This window comes from Bufo gargarizans, chromosome 5 (assembly GCF_014858855.1).
Source record: "Bufo gargarizans isolate SCDJY-AF-19 chromosome 5, ASM1485885v1, whole genome shotgun sequence".
NCBI lineage: Eukaryota > Metazoa > Chordata > Amphibia > Anura > Bufonidae > Bufo > Bufo gargarizans.
The window spans coordinates 308,264,304-308,289,597 of NC_058084.1; the positions used below are offsets into that span (position 1 = coordinate 308,264,304).

At 44.2% G+C, this 25,294-nt stretch overlaps 1 protein-coding gene across 1 annotated transcript in view; it reads right to left on the reverse strand.

Annotated features, from left to right (window-relative positions):
• Positions 1 to 1,296: 1,296 nt before the first annotated feature.
• The window catches only part of KDSR (3-ketodihydrosphingosine reductase), a 53,944-nt gene continuing 29,946 nt past the window's right edge, over positions 1,297 to 25,294 (reverse strand). Inside the window, exons 7-10 of the mRNA XM_044294415.1 lie at positions 20,887 to 20,970; positions 18,374 to 18,457; positions 4,184 to 4,285; positions 1,297 to 2,026 (exon numbers count right to left, since the gene is read on the reverse strand). Of these exons, the coding sequence (XP_044150350.1) occupies positions 1,907 to 2,026; positions 4,184 to 4,285; positions 18,374 to 18,457; positions 20,887 to 20,970 (390 nt within the window). The 3' untranslated portion in view covers positions 1,297 to 1,906. The remainder of the gene's footprint in view (positions 2,027 to 4,183; positions 4,286 to 18,373; positions 18,458 to 20,886; positions 20,971 to 25,294) is intronic.

Below are 25,294 nucleotides of genomic sequence, written 5' to 3' on the forward strand. Positions count from 1 at the left end.
ATTAGCATTTTAAGCATTACACAAGTAATCTTCAGTTTTTATTTTAATATATACATTTTCCACCTAGACAGCAGTACCTGCAGAGAAACCCATACTCGTCCGCTCCCCACCGCTCTGTGGCTTCCAGGGTCTTTTTACTGGACTTTTAATCCTCGTCACTTTTAATCCTCGTCTTCTCAGCTTCCACACAGACCGGGTCACGTGTGCCGTCAATGACTGGTCTTAGTAGTGAGGTCTACCTAAGCGGACATCACTGCCGAGTCACATGCTTCTTGGATACACGTCACAGCCGAGACCAGTCACTAGCTACAATGGCACGTGTGACCCAGTCTGTGTGAAAGTCGACAGACTGAAAGTCCGGTGAACACAGCCTGGGAGACACAGAGCTGGAAGGCAGTGGGAGGCAAGTATGGATTTCTCCAGAGATAGCACTGTACAGAGGTGGCAAATTAAAAAGAAAAACTTGTAAAGTAAAAATTATAATATATATTAAAAAGGCATCTGCACAGTTGTATTACCCTATAGATAAGTTGTAAGTAAAAGAAATCACCAAACTCTATTCATTTGTGGTGCTATAGTATCCAATATGTACTTCAAAAAAGGAAAGTCAGCTCTACTACCAGTCTCTTCCGACTTCTTGGTTTAACAGACAATCAAGAAAACAGACAGTCCTGGGGTACCTCTTTGGTAATCTGTAGCAGGATGATGGAAGTGCAGCGGCGCTGCTCATCTCAGTGGCACAAAAAGTTAATCAGATTTACCGAAATGAGAACAAAGCATTTCAGGGCCAGACTGGCCCCTTCGTCAGGTTCAATTCAATTGAATTGAACCTGCCAAAAGGGGCCCATTTGGCCCCGAAACGTGCTGTTCTTATTTCAATAAACCAAATTAATACAACTTTTGTGCGACTAAAATGAGCAGCGCCACCGCACTTTCATGATCGGCCTCAACTCTGGGAATGGAGCCTGCACGTGCAGGAGCCCGTAGTGGACACTTCTGAAGGCCTTCTAGATTGTTGTGCCTCTTGCACAACTTACCAAGGTGAGCACCCATTTGGCAAAGGATGCCCGGCTTCTCCATAGTCCTACCCTTCGTGCTTCTTTCATTGTATCTTTGGTATTCTGAGGGTGCACAGAGGTAGAAAGCAAACTAAGAGCTAAATACTATTGCACAGAAAACAGCGTGTCAACGTCTGGTATAGGGAAAGTTATTTCTAAAATACTCAAACTTACAGCAGATTGAAATACATACCGCAAGTTCTTCTGAAATCATACAAAACAAGCATCTGTAGCATCATCTTTTTACGCATGCACGTGATATAGTTGCCATTGTTTTTTTTTTTTCCAGAGTTAGACTACCTCCCAAGTTACCAGGTGAAGAAGACCATACCCTTGACAAACAACAGACCGTCACAGCACAGACACTGGGCTCTGGAAAACTGGTTTCCAGAGCCATCTTTTTCAGGCACGAGAGGGTGGACAGACCATAACTTTCTTACTCTGCACACCAGCAACTTGACTAAACTCTGTCACTGGTCTACAAGACACAAACTTGGGTCCTGGATCAGGTCAGGACAACTTATTGGACATACAAAATAGCGACTCCAAAAGAACAGAAGGGTAGGCAGTTGGGGCAAACATGGTGAGTGAAGTAGCGCAGTATGCACAACATCCAGGTCACTTGTTTTTCTTCTGAAACAAAAGTCACTTGGAAAAAAATAAAAGTATAGGCCTTTCAAGACAGTTTGCATAGTATCATGCTGGTTGCCAGCAAACAGTTATCAAAAATGCACTTTCATGATCTTTACACATATAAGTGCCATGTTGGGTAAAGTAGACGACGTGAGCGGGAGGGTCGTGTGCTCTCTAGCAGCAAGCATATGAATTAAGTTCTTGGCAGTTAAAATTCAGTCCGTTTTCGCTTCTTTCTCACAGTGCTCCCTTTGTATCATGCAGCGACGGACAATGCTGTCAAAACTTCCAAGGTAAAACAATGCAATTGTTCGAAAAAGTCCCATTGTGACAACCTAGAATGAGAACGCAAGTCAATTAGCAAGCTGATCGGGGCAAATCTGTTAAAGGGAACCTGGGTTCCCTTTAATAAGAAACGTATTCTATATGTCAGTATGACTATACCTTATTTTCATATTTTACTACTTAAAAAATAAAAACCTTTAATTTCCATCCACAGAGCTATGCCAGGGCTTTTTATTTTATTAATACAGAACATGTTTTTATGGGTACCATCTGGGGGTACATATGACTCACTTTTTATAAAATGTTGTGGAGGGAGCAAGGTGAACAAAAAGAAAAAACTGTGTTTTGACCATTTTAAAAATAGTATGGACATTTTCTGATGGAGCAATACCAATTATTAGGGGTTTTGTTTATTTTTATATGTAAAAAAGTCAAGATTATGATTTGAATTTGTAATATGTGTTTTTCATTATTTATTTTTCACTTTCAGTCCCCCAAGGTAACTTATACACGTGATCATTAGATCGGTTATACCATAGACTCCCAATAGTTTCCCATTGCAGTGTATTGTATTTCTAATCGCTTCACGCAGGGCATATAGAGGTTGTGCCAAATTTTCAAGGTATCCTCTATCCACAGGATAGGGGATAACTGACTGTTGGGATCTCTAGTTCCCTTTCCTGAGCAGAAGGTTGAGCATGAACTCTGCCGCTCCATTCATTTTCTCTCTGACTCCCGGAGATAGAGTACAGTCTGTTATTTCTAGCAGTCAAATAGAGAATGAATGGAGCGGCATTGAGTGCATGCTCAACCTAACGCTCCATCGGGACAGGGGAACAGTATCTCCACTGTCTGGTTTGGTGGGGGTACCAGGCGTTTGGACCCTCACAGATCAGTTATCCCCTATCCTGTTGATGGGGGATAATGTTAAAATAAGGCACAACCCCTTTAACAGGCAGTTTACTATGGCGGGCATGGGAGTCCTCACAGGGCTCCAGGCTGCCACAGCATCTGATCGAAAGCCCACAATTTTGCCATAGGGGATCCGATTGGAAGAAACAGAGAGCCCCCTCCCCCTAACCACAGATACCATCGTCACTACTGCTGGTGGCATCTGAGGGGTTAAATGTCTGTCTCCTGGCATGTGTCTGCAGTATTACACATCAGTCAACTGCCAGCTAAGGGGATCAGTTTATGAGTGGGCATCATGTTTAAAGCTCCGACCTCCGCTGTATAAGTATGGCAGATGTTGCCAAGATGTTAACAAATCTCACTGATCCACTACAGAAATATTACACACAAATTGACACATGGTGTCAATTTTGAAATATGCAGAATGTCAATTTTCTGATTTTTCACTGCTTATTTATTTCCTTTGAATGCGATGGGTGAAATTTAGTCAAATCCACTTGTAATACATATGGCTTTAACATCTTGGATTGATCCAAGGCTTCTTTCCTAAGTTAGGATACTCTTCCTTAATATGCAATGAGGGCGTCACTATTGCTCTTTACACCCAAACTCTACTCTCTCTGGCCAGCCCTTTCGTGGCTGCTTTGCCAACGCCTGGCCCTGTTAATCAAAGCAGTGAGGGAGGGGATGGCCATAGAAAGGAGTGGATCTTGGGTGCAACAAAAATAATAGTGAACACATTATTGCACCAAAAGCCTAATTTGCATATTAAGAAAAAAAAGTGTCATAACTCTGGAACAGAGCCTCGGATCGACAAAAGAAAAACAGTTTTAATCAGGTGAGCCACAGCTATGAAAACAGTTGGATAGGGAGGTCGATGGTGACAGATTCCCTTTAAGGATAATCAAAAAATAAAAAGTTATGGCCCTTAAAATGTGTCCTGAAAGCCTAAAATATATGCACCATCAAGTTTCTAAATAAAAAAATAAAAAAAGTGTATATTATACAAAAGACTGTAAAGACAGATGCACTGTAGCAATAAAAAATAAAAAAGATACAAAAATCCAAATAGGATTTTTACAGATCTATAAATAAGAAGTCAAAGCTTCTCTTTAAAAAAAAAAAAAAAAAAAAAAAAAGATTTTTACTCTTACCTTTTCAGGGGGGGGGGGGGGGGGAAACAAAAACAAAATATACAAATTTTGACTGTACTGCATGCTACTTTAATACTTGGCGGCCTTTATTATATAGGTCATCTAGGTCTCACAAATAAATGAAGTGACATGGTAACTCACCTGCTGCAGGCCTTCGGTTATAGTGGTGACAGGTGACATACCACACGTTAGCGATGCCAGCATGTACCCATCTGAACCAACAGAACTGTTGAAATTACCCTGCTGCAAATAGTAAAACAAGAGGTTTATCCCACGAAAATTACTATACAATAAAGAGGCCATATAAATACAGTGCCCCCAGTGTCCATCCTTCTCCTGCATTCAGAGGTGGACTGACCTGCTCAGTAGCTTCCCTGCTCCTTCCCTCAGTGCAGACGTAGTGATCTCAGTGAAGTGACGCAGCCTAGACACCATCCATTCCTACTTCTAAATTCATAGAAATATATACTGTATCTATACAGTATCGCTCTCTAGACTGGTGACAGAAGTTGAAGGAGGGAATGACATAGAACAGGTGCTATTTATTAATGAAATCACCAGGGCGGTGTGTGAGGGACTATTTTTTATGGGGAGGAAGGGGTTTAAAAAGAGCTGACTGCAGCAAGATGACGGATTGTCTCATGTAAGGAGCTGCTGCCCACCCACAAAAAGGCAAGAGACAAGTCCTCCAGAAAATGTTAGTAAGGCCTCATGCACACGACCGTTGTTTGGGTCCGCAAAAGATGCGGACAGCACGCCATGTGCTGTCCGCATCCGTGGCCCCGCTTAAGAAAAGGATTAGAGATAGATAGATAGATAGATATATAGATATATAGATATATATATGACACAGAAAAATCCGCGGCACTCCTTAAAGTAGAAAAATGTGCAATTTATTCACACATGTCAGCACATGTTTGCTGACATGTGTGAATAAATTGCACATTTTTCTACTTTAAGGAGTGCCGCGGATTTTTCTGTGTTATATTATTGGTCCTGGAACGAGGGATCACTGCGGGCACCGCTACAGCTTCAGCTGCATATTGAGTGCTGCCTGACCTTTGTTATGGATAGATAGATATATAGATAGATATATAGATGAGATAGAGAGATATATATATATATATATATATATATATATATATATATATATATATATATATATATATATATATATATATATATATATATAATATCTCTATATCTATATCTATCATGTCCTATTCTTGTCCGTGCTTTGAAGACAAGAATAGGCATTTATATTGCCGGCGCCCGTTACGCAAATTGCGGACCGCAAAAAACAGCACGGCCGTGTGCATGAGGCCCAAGAATGAGAATATAAAAAGGTAAAAACCACACTGGAGAGCAGTGTTTTTACATTGATACAGAGATGGTGTGCATTACTCCAAATAACTAATATTTAAGTTTGTGGGATAACCCTCTTAAATTATGTAAAACATTAGTTTTCAGTGACAAAACACACGTCAGGTTCCCAATGTGGGTACATTTTAATTTGAAAAACACAGAATACTTTAGCTCAAGGGATATATTGAAAAAAAATATATGCATCTGATCTACTATAAAGCTACAGCTTAGGGCAGTAAGACTGCAATGAGTATTGTGGTACACTAAAAGGAAAAAGCTGTGCATGTCAGTGTACAGTGAGCCTACGAGTTACAATGGCCCCAGGATACAGTATTTTTAATACACAAAGGCCCTAGACCATTGTAAATTGAAACCGCATTTAAAATGGCTTCTGTCACCCCACTAAAGTCTTTTTTTTGGGGCACTTATAATCAATATACTGCGATATATCAATACATAAATGTTATCAATCATTTTGGTTCAGTAGATAATGCAAAAAACTGACTTTCATCATATGCAAATTACCTGTCTACCAGCAAGTAGGGCGGCTACTTGCTGGTAGCAGCCGCATCCTCCTCTTATAAAGACGCCCCCTCCTCATGTTGATTGACAGGGCCAGCGAACGCGCTCATTAAAAATCTGGCACCTGCGCCATACCCGTCTTCAGTCGGCGCAGGCGCACTGAGGGGAGGACGCTCGCTCGGCCGCTCCTTCCCCAGTGCGCCGGGTGTAGATGTGACGTCATCGGCGCAGGCGCATTGAGGATGGAGCGGCCGAGCGAGCCTCCTCCCCTCAGTGCGCCTGCGCCGACTGAAGACAGGTACGGCGCAGGCGCCAGAGTTTTCATACAGACAGGGCCAGCAGAGAACGAGCGCGTTCGCTGGCCCTATCAATCAACATGAGGAGGAGGCGTCTTTATGAGAGGAGGATGCGGCTGCTACCAGCAAGTAGCCGCCCTACTTGCTGGTAGACAGGTAATTTGCATATGATGAAAGTCAGTTTTTTGCATTATCTACTGAACCAAAATGATTAATAACATCATGTATTGATATATCGCAGTATAGGGATTATAAGTACCCAAAAAAAAAAAAAAAAAAAAAAAAAAAAAAAAAACACACGACTAGTGGGGTGACAGAAACCCTTTAACATAAAATTACCCCAATTTACTAATCCTATAAATTGTGTGAACAGACAGGCTGTCTAGATGTAGATTTATCACAGTAGCTCAGACTGGATGATAAAATTGGTGAAGGGATAGACACTTATCTAACTCTAGCTTGGCTTACTTTGAGACGTAATTTTAAAGGGAGTCAGTCACCAAAATTTGACAATATGAACTGCTTACGTGGCTCTAGCACAACTACACAAGATTCCAATGGTACCTTTGTTGTATTCTTCTAGCTTTCACCAGCTGAAAAAACACACAGTAGCAAGAAAATGTATGTGAACCCTTTGGAATGATATGGATTTCTGCACAAATTGGTCATAAAATGTGATCAATCACAACAATAGACAATCACAGTCTGCTTAAACTAATACACAAAGAATTAAATTTTACCATGTTTTATTGAACACACCATGTAAACATTCACAGTGCAGGTGGAAAACGTATGTGAATCCTTGGATTAAATAACTGGTTGAACCTCTTTTGGCAGCAATAACTTCAACTACACATTTCCTGTAGTTGCAGATCAGACGTGCACAGCGGTCAGGAGTAATTCTTGACCATTCCTCTTTACAGGACTGTTTCAGTTCAGCAATATTCTTGGGATGTCTGGTGTGAATCGCTTTCTTGAGGTCATGTCACAGCATCTCAATCGGGTTGAGGTCAGGACTGTGACTGGGCCACTCCAGAAGGCGTATTTTCTTCTGTTTAAGCCATTCTGTTGATTTACTTTTGCTTTGGGTCGTTGTCCTGTGGCAACACCCATCTTCTGTTGAGCTTCAGCTGGTGGACAGATGGCCTTAAATTCTCCTGCAAAATGTCTTGATAAACTTGGGAATTCATTTTTCCTTCGATAATAGCAATCCGTCCAGGCCCTGACACAGCAAAGCAGCCCCAAACCATGATGCCCCCAACATACTTCCCAGTTGGGATGAGGTTTTGATGTTGGTGTGCCGTGCCTCTTTTTCTCCACACATAGTGTTGTGTGTTTCTTCCAAACAACTCAACTTTGGTTTCATCTGTCCACAGAATATTTTGCCAGTACTGCTGTGGAACATCCAGGTGCTCTTGTGCAAACTGTAAACAAGCAGCAATGTTTTTTTTTGGACAGCACTGGCTTCCTCTGTGGTATCCTCCCATGAAATCCATTCTTGTTTAGTGTTTTACATATCGTATATTCGCTAACAGGGATGTTAGCATATGCCAGAGACTTTTGTAAGTCTTTAGCTGACACTCTAGGAGTCTTCTTCACCTCATTGAACAGTATGCGCTGTGCTCTTGCGGTCATATTTACAGGACGGCCACTCCTAGGGAGAGTAGCAGCAGTGCTGAGCTTTATTTATAGACCATTTCTCTTACCGTGGACTAATGAACAGCAAAGCTTTTGGAGATACTTTTATAACCCTTTCTAGCTTTAAGTCAACAATTCTTAATCGTAGGTATTCTGAGAGCTCTTTTGTGCCAGGCATCATTCACATCAGGCAATGCTTCTTGTGAAAAGCAAACCCAGAACTGGTGTGTGTTTTTTATAGGGCAGGGCAGCTGTAACCAACACCTCCAATCTCATCTCATTGATTGGACTCCAGTTGGCTGATACCTCACTCCAATTAGCTCTTCGAGATGTCATTAGTTTAGGGGTTCACATACTTTTTCTACCTGCACTGTGAATATTTACATGGTGTGTGCAATAAAAACATTTAATTCTGTGTGTTATTAGTTTAAGCAGACTGTGATCGTCTATTGTTGTGAATGAAGATCAGATAACATTTTATGACCAATTTGTGCAGAAATCCAGATAATTCCAAAGGGTTCACATACTTTTTCTTGCAACTGTAGTTTTAGCTATATGCAAATGAGGGCTCGCAAGTGCCCTGGGGCGGGGTTCTTGTTGTAGGCGCCCAGGCTGCTCTGCCTTCTTTTCATATTACCCCACCCCAGCCTCTTGCTGGTCCCGCCCTATAAGGCAGTTTCATCATCCCAAGTACTGGCCGAGATGTGGTGCATGCACAGTTCACCACTGGCTCGGGGATGCGCGCTGCAACGTGGATATACTTGCCTTTCCCTCGCTCGGCTTGCCTCCAGTCCCCCTGCTTGCTTTTTTGGCCAGCCCTCTTGCCGCTGATTTAGTGCTGTCCGCCGGCGCATGCGCACAACAAAGAGATGCCGCTCCCTACAATGGGCATCGTAGTGCGTATGCCCAGGCCGGCACTGAACTGCGCACGCCCTGGATCTCGGCCGGTACTTGGGATGATGAAACGGCCCTATAGGGCGGGGTAATATGAAAAGGCGGCAGAGCAGCCTGGGCACCTACAACAAGAACCCCATCCCTGGGCACTTGCGAGCCCTCAGTTGCATATAGATAAAACTATGTTTTTTCAGCTAGTGAAAGTCAGAAGAATACAACAAAAGGTACCATTGGAATCTTGTGTAGTTGTGCTAGAGCGCCACGTAAGCAGTTCATATTGTCAAATTTTGGTGACAGACTCCCTTTAAAGGGTTTTCAAAGATTTTGATACTGATTACCTATCCTCAGAAGAGGTCATCAGTATTAGGTTCATGGCCGTCTTTACCAAGGGGCAGCTGCCCCGGGCCCAGTTGCTCCTGGGGGGCCCAAGGCAGCTGCCTCTTGAGCCCTGCTAGCTACTGCCCCGGGTGTCAAGCTGTCTGTGTACTTTAACGTTGTGATCTAGGACCTTAGATGACATCATCACCATGTGACCAGTAACCTAGCAATTACTGGTCACATGGCTATGAGGTCATCACAGGCCCTAGCAGGAGTGTTGCAGAAGTTAACTGTGGAGCTTTTTTGTGTGAAGATTACATCAGAAATGTCAATATACTGTAAACTGCTGTATATTGTGTGTGGGACTGTATACTGTGGGGGGGGGGGGCTGTATACTGTGTGGCTGGAGGGGAGGGGGATGTATAAACCCTAGGTTTATAAAAAGTGTATAAAACCCTAGCCAACCTGCAGCTCTCCAGCTGTTGTAAAACAATGCCCACCATGCCCTGCTGTAGGCCGATAGCTGTAAGCAGTCTAGGCATGCTGGGAGTTGTAGTTTTGCAACAACTGGAGAGCCAAGCCAGCCCTGTCTTAGGTGCACCACTTTAGACAGCGTTTAGGCAGACATTAGAAAGGCTCATAATACACCTGTCTAGTAGCGTCTCTACATTACAGTACGGTACTCTGGTACCCCGGTACACCTCTATCGGTACTGCCCTTTACCCATGCTAGGGTGAGCTGTGTATCTGGACACCAGGTGAGGGTGACTCCATTTTAATTTTACTCGTTTGCTGTGTACTGTACTGGACCCTGCAGAAGCTCCTATTCTCTGAACAGAAAGTGATTTACAGTTTCCAGGACATTTATATGTAATTAGTATACATTATATGTGTATTGTATACCTTTCTATGGAGTTCTGGTCTGAAGTTACAATATTTTCAACTAACTATGGTTACCCTGGAAGTAATTAAAGGGGTTATCCACGTTCTCAAACAGCTCCCCCCCCCCCCCCCCCCCACGTGCTGGGCCCCTCACAGGTAATATACTTACCCCACTCCGGGCACCACACCACCACACCGGTGTCAGAGGGGAAAAGGGGGGGGGGGGGGAAGCAGTCAATGGAGACCAGGAGTGGCTCTGGGAGCGAGGTACGTATATTCATTTGTTAAAGGGTTTTTCCACCCATCTAAAAATGTGTGGCATATCGTTAGGATGTCACAAATGTCAGAAAGGTGTGGGTCCCACCTATCTAGAGAACAGGGCCTACGAAATGAAGGGACAGCAGCCACATTCGTGGCCACCCTCTGTTTACTGCTGCAGGAGTATCAGAAATAGCAGAGCCAGATTCAATAATTTCCAGCAGTCCCATAGTGGGGAATGAAGGTGGTCATTCTTTCATGGCTTGCTCTCCATTTCCTGCTATGAGACCTCCAATAGCCAAGTGTGTTCTCCTTCTTTAAGGGCCCCGTTCTTGAAATAAGCAGATCTCAGAGGAGGGACCTGCACCGATCTGACATTTCTGGCATATCCTAGAGATATGCCCCAAATGTTTAGATGGGAATACCCCCTTTAATACCTTCCAGATCTAATTTTTCACCTTCCCGACACACTTGTCACTTTATGTGATTAACCCCTTAAGGACATAGGGCGTACCGGTACGCCCTATTTCCCGAGTACTTAAGGACCAAGGGCGTACCGGTACGTCCTAACTTAAAATCTTAATTCCGGCGCCGCTGGGGTTAATCGGAACGGGATTTCGGCTGAAATCATTCAGCCGGCATCCCGTAACAACGCAGGGGGGGGTCATTTGACCCCCCCGTATCGGCGATCGCAGAAAACCGCAGGTCAATTCAGACCTGCGGTTTGCTGCGCTTTTTGCCGTTTCTGATCCCCGCGGTCCCTGACCGCGGGGATCAGAAACTTCAGAGTGCCCGAAATCAATATTGTTAACCCCCCCCTGCACCCCTGCACGATTTGATGGCGGCGGGTGGTGCAGGGGGGGTGTCGCATGCAATGGGGGCGTTGCGGGAGGCGGGCGGTGCGGCAGGCGGGATCGCGATCCCCCGCCCGCCTCCCATTGCATAATCGTTGGTGTACAGTGGGTATACCAGGGTGCCAGCACATTGCTGGCACCCTGGTATAAACGGCTGACATCGTTGATGCGATGTCAGCCGTTTAACCCTTTCCATACAGCGGTCCGTACGGACCGCTGTATGGAAAAGGTTAACAGTAAGAGGGAGCTCCCTCCCTCTCCGATCGGGGGGCTGCTGTGCCTTTGCAGCCCCCCGATGGGAGAAGGAGAGAGCCCCCAGACAGCCCCCCCAGAACCCCGTCCTTACCCTTCCCCGTCTGCGAAGTTCTGACCATAACTGAGCAGACGGGGAAGGTTCCCATGGCAACAGGACGCCTGATCAGGCGTCCTGCTGTCCATGGTGCTGAACAGATCTGTGCTGAAAGCATAGACCTGTTCAGTGTAAGTAAAATACAGTGCAGAAACCAATATAGGTTCTGTTCTGTATTTTACAGACATCAGACCCACTGGATCTTCAAGAACCAAGTGGGTCTGGGTCAAAAAAATCAAATAAAAAGTGAAAAAAGTTAAGATAAAAAAAAAAAAACATTTATCACTGAATAAAAATTAAAAAAATAAAATACACTACACATATTAGGTATCGCCGCGTCCGTAACGACCTGATCTATAAAATGGTCATGTTACTTTCCCCGCACAGTGAACGCCATAAAAATAAAAAAATAAAAACTATGAGAAAATTGAAATTTTGCCCACCTTACTTCCCAAAAAAGGTAATAAAAGTGATCAAAAAAGTCGCATGTACGCCAAAATAGTACCAATCAAACCGTCATCTCATCCCGCAAAAAATGAGACCCTACTCAAGATAATCGCCCAAAAACTGAAAAAACTATGGCTCTTAGACTATGGAAACACTAAAACATGATTTTTTTTGGTTTCAAAAATAAAATCATTGTGTAAAATGTACATAAATAAAAATAAAGTATACATATTAGGTATCGCCGCGTCCGTATCGACCGGCTCTATATAAATATCACATGACCTAACCCCTCAGGTGACCACCGTAAAAAAAAAAAAAAAAAAACTGTGTAAAAAAAGCAATTTTTTGCCATCTTACGTCACAAAAAGTGTAATAGCAAGCGATCAAAAAGTCATATGCACCCCAAAATAGTGCCAATCAAACTGTCATCTCACCCCGCAAAAAATTAGACCCTACTCAAGATAATCACCCAAAAACTGAAAAAACTATGGCTCTTAGACTATGGAGACACTAAACAATTTTTTGGTTTTCAAAATGAAGTTATTGTATAAAACTTACATAAATAAAAAAAATTGTATACATATTAGGTATCGCCGCGTCCGTGACAACCTGCTCTATAAAATTACCACGTGATCTAACCTGTCAGATGAATGTTGTAAATAACAAAAAAAAAAAAACATGCCAAAAAAGCTATTTCTTGTTACCTTGCCGCACAAAAAGTGTAATATAGAGCAACCAAAAATCATATGTACCCTAAACTAGTACCAACAATACTGCCACCCTATTCCGTACTTTCTAAAATGGGGTCACTTTTTTTGGAGTTTCTACTCTAGGGGTGCATCAGGGGGGCTTCAAATGGGACATGGTGTCAAAAAACCAGTCCAGCAAAATCTGCCTTCCAAAAACCGTATGGCATTCCTTTTCTTCTGCACCCTGCCGTGTGCCCGTACAGTAGTTTAGGACCACATATGGGGTGTTTCTGTAAACTACAGAATCAGGGCCATAAATAATGAGTTTTGTTTGGCTGTTAACCCTTGCTTTGTTACAGGAAAAAAAATATTAAAATGGAAAATCTGCCAAAAAAGTGAAATTTTGAAATTGTATCTCTATTTTCCATTGAATCTTGTGCAACACCTAAAGGGTTAACAAAGTTTGTAAAATCAGTTTTGAATACCTTGAGGGGTGTAGTTTCTTAGATGGGGTCACTTTTATGGAGTTTCTACTCTAGGGGGGCATCAGGGGGGCTCCAAATGGGACATGGTGTCAAAAAACCAGTCCAGCAAAATCTGCCTTCCAAAAACCGTATGGCATTCCTTTCCTTCTGCGCCCTGCCGTGTGCCCGTACAGTAGTTTACGACCACATATGGGGTGTTTCTGTAAACTACAGAATCAGGGCCATAAATAATGAGTTTTGTTTGGCTGTTAACCCTTGCTTTGTTACTGGAAAAAAAATATTAAAATGGAAAATCTGCCAAAAAAGTGAAATTTTGAAATTGTATCTCTATTTTCCATTGAATCTTGTGCAACACCTAAAGGGTTAACAAAGTTTGTAAAATCAGTTTTGAATACCTTGAGGGGTGTAGTTTCTTAGATGGGGTCACTTTTATGGAGTTTCTACTCTAGGGGTGCATCAGGGGGGCTTCAAATGGGACATGGTGTCAAAAAAACTGTCCAGCACAATCTGGCTTCCAAAAACCATACGGCGCACCTTTCACTCTACGCCCCGCTGTGTGGCCGTACAGTAGTTTATGGCCACATATGGGGTGTTTCTGTAAACAGTAGAGTCAGGGCAATAAAGATACAGTCTTGTTTGGCTGTTAACCCTTGCTTTGTTAGTGGAAAAAATGGGTTAAAATGGAAAATTAGGCAAAAAAATGAAATTCTCAAATTTCATCCCCATTTGCCAATAACTCTTGTGCAACACCTAAAGGGTTAACGGAGTTTGTAAAATCAGTTTTGAATACCTTGAGGGGTGTAGTTTCTTAGATGGGGTCACTTTTATGGAGTTTCTACTCTAGGGGTGCATCAGGGGGCTTCAAATGGGACATGGTGTCAAAAAAACTGTCCAGCAAAATCTGGCTTCCAAAAACCATACGGCGCACCTTTCACTCTACGCCCCGCTGTGTGGCCGTACAGTAGTTTATGGCCACATATGGGGTGTTTCTGTAAACAGCAGAGTCAGGGCAATAAAGATACAGTCTTGTTTGGCTGTTAACCCTTGCTTTGTTAGTGGAAAAAATGGGTTAAAATGGAAAATTAGGCAAAAAAATGAAACTCTCAAATTTCATCCCCATTTGCCAATAACTCTTGTGCAACACCTAAAGGGTTAACGGAGTTTGTAAAATCAGTTTTGAATACCTTGAGGGGTGTAGTTTATAGAATGGGGTCATTTTTGGGCGGTTTCTATTATGTAAGCCTCGCAAAGTGACTTCAGAGCTGTAGTGGTCCCTAAAAATTGGGTTTTTGTAAATTTCTGAAAAATTTCAAGATTTGCTTCTAAACTTCTAAGCCTTGTAACATCCCCAAAAAATAAAATATCATTCCCAAAATAATTCAAACATGAAGTAGACATATGGGGAATGTTAAGTCATCACAATTTTTTGGGGTATTACTATGTATTACAGAAGTAGAGAAACTGAAACTTTGAAATTTGCTAATTTTTCCAAATTTTTGGTAAATTAGGTATTTTATTATGCAAAAAAATTAATTTTTTTGACTTTTTTTTACTAGTATCATGAAGTACAATATGTGACGAAAAAACAATCTCAGAATGGCCTGGATAAGTCAAAGCGTTTTAAAGTTATCACCACTTAAAGTGACACTGGTCAGATTTGCAAAAAATGGCCTGGTCCTTAAGGTGAAAATGAGCCCGGTCCTTAAGGGGTTAAAATCATGCCAAAGTTATTCTTATCCAAGCAATTCTGAGAAAGTTTTTTGCAACATCGTGGTTCATGTTTGTGGTAAATTTTCTAAATTTGAAAGCTTTTACGACAGATAGTGACACCTCACAAAAGTTATTAACACTCACCATATGTCTACTTCATGTTGGCATATTTTTGCTAATTTTTTATTTATTTTTTTACAACATTAGAAGGCTTAGCATTTAAGGCTTTAGAGTTTAAGACTCTAAAAATATCATCATCTACACATGGGAGAAATCGCTCACATAAGTTGACCTACAGTGCAGATTTTGAAATCCACAGCATCTCAATTTTTTTTCCGCAGTTATTTACAAATTGGGGAAATGCGTTGGGACTTGCTTTTCCACAACGGCATTAAGGAAATGTCAGGGCCTTATAGGCGACAGTACAAGGGTTCAGCCACTGAGAAGAGGGGTCATTCCTTTCTAGATGCTAGGCTTGTAGGGAGGGATAGCCTGAGGGGCACAATAGGGCTAGAATCACACCAATCCCAACTGCACGACGGTTTCATCTTGAATAAAACCCTAAGAAACGTAACAGGGAATTAAAAAAAGGAACCACGCGATTGACACAACATGGTGGCTACCTCTCACAGCACTGATGTTATCGGTATATGTTGCTGTCCAGAATAAGACCTGATATACCTGCATAGGAATTGCTGATTTGCCTATATATCTTGGGCATGTTTTCTTGTTCTATCTATATTTTCTCTCAATTTACTTCTAGGCGTCGTTTTTTGCATTTTTAATTAAGTTATTTTTTTTTTATAGGGTTGTTTTTTTGTCCGTGAGATATTCATTGTGGAATTCAAATCTTTGCTGTGGAAATGCAGTGAGATGTGAATCAAAATTCTCATAGCCTTAAAAGGGAACCTGTCACCTCTACTATGCTACCCTCACTGAGCGTTTCTAAATGTTTATTGTATTACCCTAAACATATAAATTACACTTAATTTCATTTGCAGACAAATTCAATAAGTATTATGCATTTTTGTACTTCCCGCCTTTTATGCAAATTAACACAAACGAGTCATATGTTACTTGTGTGGCCAGAGAAGAGTCATATTTTCAAGCTCTGACTCTCAGGTTAATTTGCATATGTATCAAATCGTGTTTACACAATAAAAGCACACAGAGCTATGGGGAATGGGTATTGCGGATGTGCTAGCGGCCATCTAGCAACCCATGACCTCAGTTCTATACCAAAAATCCAGGTGACAGGTTCCCTTTAAGTATGACATAGCTCTAGTGACAATGCAGGGCTCCAGATGGCGACCAAAATGGTCGCCAATGCGACTTAGAATTTACAAATGGCGACAAGACTTTTTAGTCTTGTCGCCATTTGCGACTAGACCCTCCGCGGCAGCTCTGCATTTGAACAGCGGCGGGCACAGGAGCTGATAGTTCTTCTCAGTCTGAGTCAGCTCGGTCACAGCACACAACAGTAGAGACGCTGGCAGCAGGGAGGGGAGGGGCTCGGGAGGAGTGTAATCTGATCCTAGAGTGGAGGCTGCTTCTGCCAGCCCCTCCCCTCCCCGCCCACCAACCAATCAGAGCTGAGGCAAGGCAAGGCGAGCACTAGCAGCTCTGAGTCACTGACAAGTACAGGGAGAAAGAATCGAATGAGTCACAGGTGAAAAGAACTAAAGATCCGACTTAGTTAGTGACTCATTCGATTCTTTCTTAGACTCCCTGTACAGTGTGCCCTCCCCCCCCCCCCCCCAACACCCCAGTATCAGAAACATTGGTGGCACAGTGTGCCCCCCCCCCCCACAGTATAAGAAACATTGGTGGCACAGTGGGAAGTGCCAATGAGGGTTAAAGAATAATTTAAAAAAATTAACTCACCTCCTCCAGTTGATCGAGTAGCTGCCGGTCTCCTGTTCTTGCTTCAGGACCTGTGGTGATGTCACTGAGCTCATCACATGGTCCATTACCATGGTGATGAATCATGTGATGTATCATGTGATGAGCACAGTGATGTAATTTTTGGTGAGGTGAGGTAATTTTTATTTAATTTTTTTAACCCTCATTGGCACTGCCCACTGCGCCACCAATGTTCATTATATTGAGGGGGGTGGGGGGGCACTGCGCCACCAATGTTTATTATATTGAGGGGGGCACACTGCGCCCCCCAATGTTTATTATACTGGGGTCGTTGGGGGGGGTGCGCACTGCGCCACCAATGTTTATTATATTGAAGGGGGCACACTGCGCTACCAATGTTTATTATACTGGGGTGTTGGGGGGGGGGTGCGCACTGCGCCACCAATGTTTATTATATTGAGGGGGGCACACTGCGCCACCAATGTTTATTATACTGGGGTGTTGGGGGGGGGGGGGTGCGCACTGCGCCACCAATGTTTCTTGTATTGGGGGGGCGCACTGCGCCACCAATGTTTCTCAAACTGGGGTGTGGGGGGGCGCACTACGCCACCAATGTTATAAGGGAAAATATTACAGTGAATAGACTTTCATCCTAGCAACCATGAGTGAAAATCGCACCGCATCCGCACTTGCTTGCGATTTTCATGCAGCCCCATTAGCTTCTATGGGGCCTGCGTGAAAAACGCACAACATAGAACATGCTGCGATTTTCACGCAACGCACAAGTGATGTGTGAAAATCACCGCTCATGTGCACAGCCCCATAGAAGTGAATGGGTCCGGATTTAGTGCGGGTGCATTCTGGTATTTTGAATGCCAGATCCGGCACTGATACATTCCTATGGGAAAAAATGCTGGATCCGGCATTCAGGCAAATCTTCAGGTTTTTTTCGCCGGAGATATAACCGTAGCATGCTGCAGTTTTCTCTTTTGCCTGATCAGTCAAAATGACTGAACTGAAGACCTCCTGATGCATCCTGAACGGATTACTCTCCATTCAGAATGCATGGGGATATGCCTGATCAGTTCTTTTCCGATATTGAGCCCCTAGGACGGAACTCAGTGCCGGAAAAGAAAAACACTAGTGTGAAAGTACCCTAAAATATTAAGTTTAAATCCCCCCTTTCCCAATTTTACATCTAAAATATATAAAGAATAAATAAACATATTACATAGCGCTGTCCAAACTATAAAATTATTAAAAAATATCTCCTATGCGGTGAGCATTCACCATTTTTTAGTCACCTTGTCACCCCAAAAAATAGGATAGGACTGCTCTATTATGGGCCGAACATTTCATAATATGTAAAATGCACACGGCTTTTTTTGGTGTTTTTTTTTTTTTTTTGCGCGGTATTGAGTATCGCAATACTTTATGGTGACGAAAGCGAATCAAAATTTTGGTATCAAAACAACCCTATGCCGATCTGATCGGAGTAGCGTTGTCACGATACCAAAATTTTGATTCGGTTTCGATTTGGCGACAAAATTAGATTTGGCTCCTAAATTTTTCAGTTCAGGAGCCAATGGCTACCAGGTATTTTTTTTAGTCTGGAGCACTGCAATGACAAGTCTACTATAACGTTTGACCATCATATGCTCTAAATTATTCAGGCCTCAATCACAGTCTATAGATGTAGGATATCTGTGGACCCAACATTTGGGACAGCTCTTTGTGCACATAGACGTTACCATATACTTACTACAGCATCTTTAACGATCACTTTGGCCACTTGGTCTGGTTGGCAAAGGCTTGAGGTCTCAGAAATGAGCTTAGTTTCCAAAGGCTAGGGAAAGGAAACAAAGTACAATTCTTCATATTGAAGTCAGCAAACAAGTACATAGTGCTTCGCCTAGAACAAGTATTTTGGTTTTCTTAAAGGGAGTGTAACCTCCAAAATCAGTTTCAAAGGTAAGCATGCCGCCATGTATGGTAGGGGTCCAGCATTGCAAATCCTGTCCTCTAATAGTGAAAATGCTTTGTATTTGTATGCAAATAACATTTCAGTGCACCATGGGCAGGGCGGATTCACTTGGTGTAACTGGTTTCCCCAGCATCATCGCTACCAGCTCAGAAATCTTAGGGCCCGTCATTCAAGAACAGGGAAAGGTGTTGGAAAGTTCTGGTCGAGCATTGGTACATCAAATGGAGCGGTCCTCAGAGTGCAGGATTAGGAGGAAGATTGTCACAGGAAAGCTTTGGTTATATTTTGGGGCACCTACTCCAAGTAGCTATATGCATACTTTTTGTCACAAAACAGCTCCTAGCAGGAGTCATGCTAAAGAAAATATTTTACTGAAATAGCAGATACTTTGAAAAAAAACCTTCAAGCTGGAAAAATCAACAGTAAGTGAATTTACATATACCTAGAATATATCTGTCCCAAGATATTGGTGCGCCAAGTTTCTACGGTCATTTCTACATTTCAAGAAAGCATGTACTTGGGGCTCTTGCATGACCCATTGTATTCCTATGATACCAAATTAAGGGTGCATTCACAGAGGCCCACTGAGGAAGGGGTGCTAACCCTGAAACGCGTCTGGTATCAAACACAAACAGTGAGGGAATAAGACTGCAGTTCCAACATCACAAACGCTGGAGGATTCAATAACATTCTCCCCGACGTGATATGGGATACCTTTTGAAGCTGTAAGCCCCCTTTCACACGGGCGAGTTTCCCACGCGGGTGCAACGCGTGAGTTGAACGCACTGCACCCGCACTGAATCCGGACCCATTCATTTCTATGGGGCTGTGCACATGAGCGGTGATTTTCACGCATCACTTATGCGTTGCGGGAAAATCTCAGCATGCTCTATATTGTGCGTTTATTCATAGAAGTGAATGGGGCTGTGTGAAAGTCGCAAGCATCCGCAAGCAAGTGCGGATGCGGTGCGATTTTCACACACGTTTGCCAAGAGACTATTGGGATGGAGACCCGATCATTATTATTTTCCCTTATAACATGGTTATAAGGGAAAATAGCATTCTTAATACAGAATGCATAGTACAATAGCGCTGGAGGGGTTAAAAAAAAAAATTAACTCTCCTTAATCACTTGATCGCGCAGCCTGGCTTCTCTTCTGTCTTCTTTGCTGAGTACAGGAAAAGGACCTGTGGTGATGTCACTCCGGTCATCACATGGTCTTTTTTCTGTACACAAAGAAGAAAACAGAAGAGAAGCCAGGCTGCGCAACCAAGTGGATTAAGGAGAGTTAAAAATAAAAATTAACCCCTCCAGCGCTATTGTACTAAGCATTCTGTATTAAGAATGCTATTATTTTCCCTTATAACCATGTTATAAGGGAAAATAATACAATCTACACAACCTGTGAAGACGTTTGGGTCTGGGTACCAAACATGCAGATTTTTCTCACGCGCGTGCAAAACGCATTACAATGTTTTGCAATCACGCATGTTCCCGCAACACCCGTGTGAAACCAGCCTAAGAGTACGGGATTGAACAGCTCAGCCCGCCTCCCAAGTCACATGGGGAATCTGTAAACCACGTGGGATACTCTGCAGGTCCTGGAAGAGCAAAGGAGCAATTGGACTTCACATTATAAGTTAACTGGATCCCGCTCTGCACCAGTGTTCTCCAGCCAGTCCAGACTATAGAAACTAATACAGTTAAGACATCTGACTGGTAAAGTACAGCACTCCCAAATGGGAAGTTTTGAATACATGACATATACTGGTTTGGTAGCAGCTGAGAGAGAGCGCGACTACCATGTCCATTGTTACCACACACTAAGTGAAGCATACTGTCCGATGGACGTTGCATATGAAGCTCTTTGACCTCTAGGGGTCTATATAAAAGACTCCCAAATAAAGGTACTAAGGAAAAATCATCTTTTATCCTTTGGGAGAAAGTTTTTTTGCGGGGACACACATGGATATGGATTGAAGAGCTTACATATGCAAATCTAGATTCCATCTGGTTGCAACCACGGTTTATCACTTGTTTTAATTCATATTTACAATCTATATGGTACCTGCAACTTTATCAAATATCATTTCAACTATTGCATATTTACATGTTTTTATCTTGGGATCATAATAAAATCTGACATACAATATTTATTCCCGCCATCTGTCCATTTGCTGCAGGACAGTGAGGGGCTGAGCACCCATCATCTTTTGGACAATATGGTTGAGCCAATAGCACTTCCTTTCTCTCAAAATTTCTAATAGTAAATGACCCCCAAAGTGCTTACCTTAGACTTATTTTCCTCTGCAAACCCAGGTGTATCAGTATCTGGAGGATAAGCAACAGTCACATAAACATTGTACGGTTTTACCTAGAAAGAAGAAAGGTGCGGTCACTTACTAGTAATGAAGGCAGGAACCTAATGGGACAAGACTCGCTGTATATGAATAATCTTCACATTTAAAAAGGGAAATGTCACCAGGTTTATGCTGCCCTTTCTGAGAGATAGAGACCCCCATTCAATTGTTTGGGGTCTCTTGATTAAGCACAGCATTCTTCCTAAGAGAAGGTATAGCAGCTCATGAATACATGTACTATAGGGTATGTGCTCAGAATGGAGAGGATTCCAGCACTCCGGTCCTGATGCCGCCACTGACCAGTGATTATTTATTTACAAAAACAGCCATTAATCTGTCAGATGTTAAGTCATCCTATCTGACAGCTTGATATGATAAAGGGGTAGAAGATGAGCTCTGTGATATATTGGTTTATATGATTCTGGAGCAGAATTTCTGAGTAAGGCTTCATGCACACAATCAGATTTGTCATCATGCATTTTTTTAATTTTTTTTTTAAGCAGGCAACACACTAATTCAATTCTATGGGGCCATGAACAAATTGGGATTTTTTGCAGGTCATTGTGTCTGTTCTCCCAATTCTAGAGAAGGACCTATATTTGTCCATATTGCGGATGAGAAAATGAGATTTTTGTATAACTTACCAGTAAAATCTCTTTCTCTTTCTTTCCTTGGGGGACACAGAAGACCTTGGGTATAGCTCATCTCCATAGGAGGCGTGACACTAAGTGAAAACTGTTAAGCCCCTCCTCCACAGCTATACCCTCAGCCTGGAGAGAGAGACTGCCAGTTGCGTGTCCAAGCAGTGAGAAAAGGCAAAGTCCAACAAGGAACCAACAAGCCAACTACCCAACGGGTAACAAAAACTCGGAAAACGCACAGAGAAAAAACAATTAATGGGTGGGTGCTGTGTCCCCCAAGGAAAGAGCGAGAAAGAGATTTTACTGGTAAGTTATACAAAAATCTCATTTTCTCGCCCAGTTTCCTTGGGGGACACAGAAGACCTTGGGACGTTCAAAAGCAGTCCAAAAGGGGGAGGGACCACAGCACCAAGGCGAAGCACCCGAAAGGCATCAATGAACCGCCGCCTGTAAACCCAGGCGGGGTAAGGCAGCATCTGCCAAAGTCAGTATGCACCCTGTAGAACTCAGTAAGGCGTGCAAGGCAGACCTGTGGCCGCCGTGCCCAAATGCACGGCCGAAGCCCAATGCCTCCGGCCCAGGAGGCACCGACCGCTCTGGTGAAAGGAACGGCGACACCAAAGACAGAATCCTGCCCTAGGTGCGGTAACCTCAGCAATAGCCAATCTGATCAAGCGGAGGAAAACCACCCTGGAGTCTGCCAACCCTATGCACAGACCTCCTGGAAACCCAAGAGGCCGAACGACTGCAAGAGTCGGAGATCTCCAAGTAAAAAACGGCCAGGCCCAAACAACGTCCAAATAGGTGAGGTGTTGAAGCGAAGGCAACACCACCTTCAGAAGGAAGGAAGGAAGAATAGAGATGCAGAACAGCCCTGTCCTGGAAAAGACAGAAAGCTCGTAACAAAAAAAGGGGCCATGCCGGCACCAGTCAGAGACACGACTGATACGGAACACAACCGTACAGGACAGAAGGATAGAGAGAACTCCTGTAACGGCTCCAAGGGCAAGATTGGAGCGCCGAGAGCTCAGGATATAGTCCCCAGGGCGGTACCGAAGGACAGTACAGAGGAACCAAAGAGCCACTCCGAGGAAGAAGGTCTTGGCAGGCCCAGAGGGCCGGGAACGGTGGAAGAGGAAGAACAGCGCCGACACTTGACACCTCAACTAAAAGACAGAACCATGGGGAAAGAACTTCAGAGTGGGGAATGCACAGCTTCCCACAGAACCCCAGACAAAAAACCCTAAGTCTTACGACAGATCCTGGACGAGACACAGCCAGGAGTGGACAGCAGTGAACCCGCTGGAGTCGCCTGGCAAGCAGGCGAAAACCCAATGAGAACAGGCGCAGACCAGTAACACGGGCAGAAGGGTCGACAAAACTAGCCCCGTCGGCGCCAAGAGGAAGGACTCATACCACACTGCATCCGAAGAGGAGGAAATTGCGGCAGGCAAGGGAACCGCAGTCCTGCCAGCGCCAATGAAGAATTCGAGAGGCGCCGCAGACAACAGCACTCTCGACCATGGGACCACTAGCGCAGGGAAGCAATGCTGCAGAAGGACGCAAAGGGCATGCATCTAGGACCCACGAACACTCCCTGGAATGAAAGGCCAACTAAATGAATGAGCACCACCCAGCTCGGTGCAGCAGAGAGAAATAGAGCCTGTCCGGTCAAGAGGACAGAATGAACTCCCTAGGGACGAGTGCAAGGCTGGCGGCAAGCATCGGCTCCCAAGAAACAAAGGTATGCCGCAGGAAGCAGGTGAGGCATACGAACGAGCAGCCCCGCAAGCAGCGAGAAGGCCAACCCACCTAGAAAAAAGGGGGGCTCGTCCCAGAGCGCCACAGCATGTACGGAATCGCAAAGTGCAACCTGAAAGGGAGTTATGCACAAAACCAGTATAGCATGCGATGGAACGCAACAGTCCACCCCGAAAGGGGGGAAATTGTACCTGGCCAACTACAGTTGGCAAGAGTGCAAAGACCCGTCCCAAAAGGGAGTGATGCCTAAGGCCGAACCCACTTCAGAGAAGCAGGACATACCCTATAAACCAGCAGGAACGCAGGAGGTCCACCTAGTGAAAGGGGAACATGCACAGGGTATCCTAGCATTAAATGAGTGTGCAATAATACACCCAACACTGAACTCAGCGAGAGAGTAACTACTCTGCCAATGAATGGGGACATGTACAAGTCCAGCCCAGCCATATAAGGACAGCCGTGAATCCCATGAGCGTGCCAAATTCTGCCCTTGAAGTGAGAGGTGGTCACGCACAAGGCCAGCACCGTATCCAATGGAAGTGCAAGCGTTCCACCCATGATAGAGGGCCATTCTCATGGCCAGCAATGTATCCGGTGAGAGTGTAGCACACCGCCCAGAAAAAGGGGGGTAAAGCACATGGCCAGCATCTCCTCCAGGGAGAGTGCGAGCACACCGCCATGCATGGGAGTCATACACATGGCCAGCAACGTACTGGCGAGAGACAAACACAGTCACTAAGAACGCGTGCATGTCGCCTGAGGAAGGAAGGCATGCCCCTGGCTGGCAGCGAATCCAGCAAGAGTGCGTACACCGCCTACGGAAGAGGAGTCATGCCTATGGCCGACAGCGGATCCAGCGAGAGTGCAAGCACCCTGCCATGTATGGGGTACATGCACGTGGCCAGCAACGTACCTGCGAGGAAACACCCAAAGACAGAGGGATGTATGTATGCTGCCTGAGGGAAGGAGGCATACCCAAGGCCGGCAGGGAATCCAATGAGAGTGCAGCATACCGCCTAAGAAAAGGCCGGCAGCGCAACCAGTGAGAGTGCAGCACAATAACATAGTACATAAGTACATCATAGCACATCAGCGAGAGTGCAGCATAATAACATAGTACATAAGTACATCATAGCACATCAGCGAGAGTGCAGCATTCCGCCTATGGAAGGGGGTCGTGCACACAGCCAGTACCGTATCCGGTGAAAGTGCAGTATCCCGCCTAAAAAAGGGGGTCATGCACATGATCGGCAACAGATCCAGTGAGAGTGCTGCGTTCCGCCCAGGAAGGGGGTCACGCACATGGCCGGCAGCGAATCCAGTGAGTGCAGCGTTCCGCCCACGGAAGGGGGTCACGCACATGGCCGGCAGCAAATCCAGAGAGTGCAGCGTTCCGCCTATGGAAGGGGGTCGTGCACAAGGCCAGCACCGTATCCGGTGAAGGTGCAGCATTCCGCCTAAGAAGGGGGTCATGCACATGGTCAGCCAGGGAGAGTGCAGTAGCCCGCCTAGGAGGGGGGGGGGATGCACATGGCAGGCACCATAACTGGAGAGATGATGAATGCTGCCTACAGAGGGCCGAATGCACTTGGCCAGCGCCGTATCCTGGAAGAGGCAAGAAAACCGCCTAAAAGGGGAAATGCCCTAGCAGCGACGCAGGCTGGGAGCGCAACACCATGCCGCCTGTGGAAAGGTCATGCAGACATGCAGCATTACTGATGAGGCTGCAGCGTCAAGCGCAGCCCAATAGAAATCATGATCTATTATTTTTTTTTTATTTCATTATTTTTGTTTTTTATTTTTTTTTTATTATTATTTAAACTCAGCCTCTGAGGCTAAAGGGGAGCCACCATATAGGGGCCCTGAGAGACAGGAGAAAAAAGGGGGGCCAACTATACAGACCCAATTTTGGGAGCCAGCCTGCACCCAAAGGGTT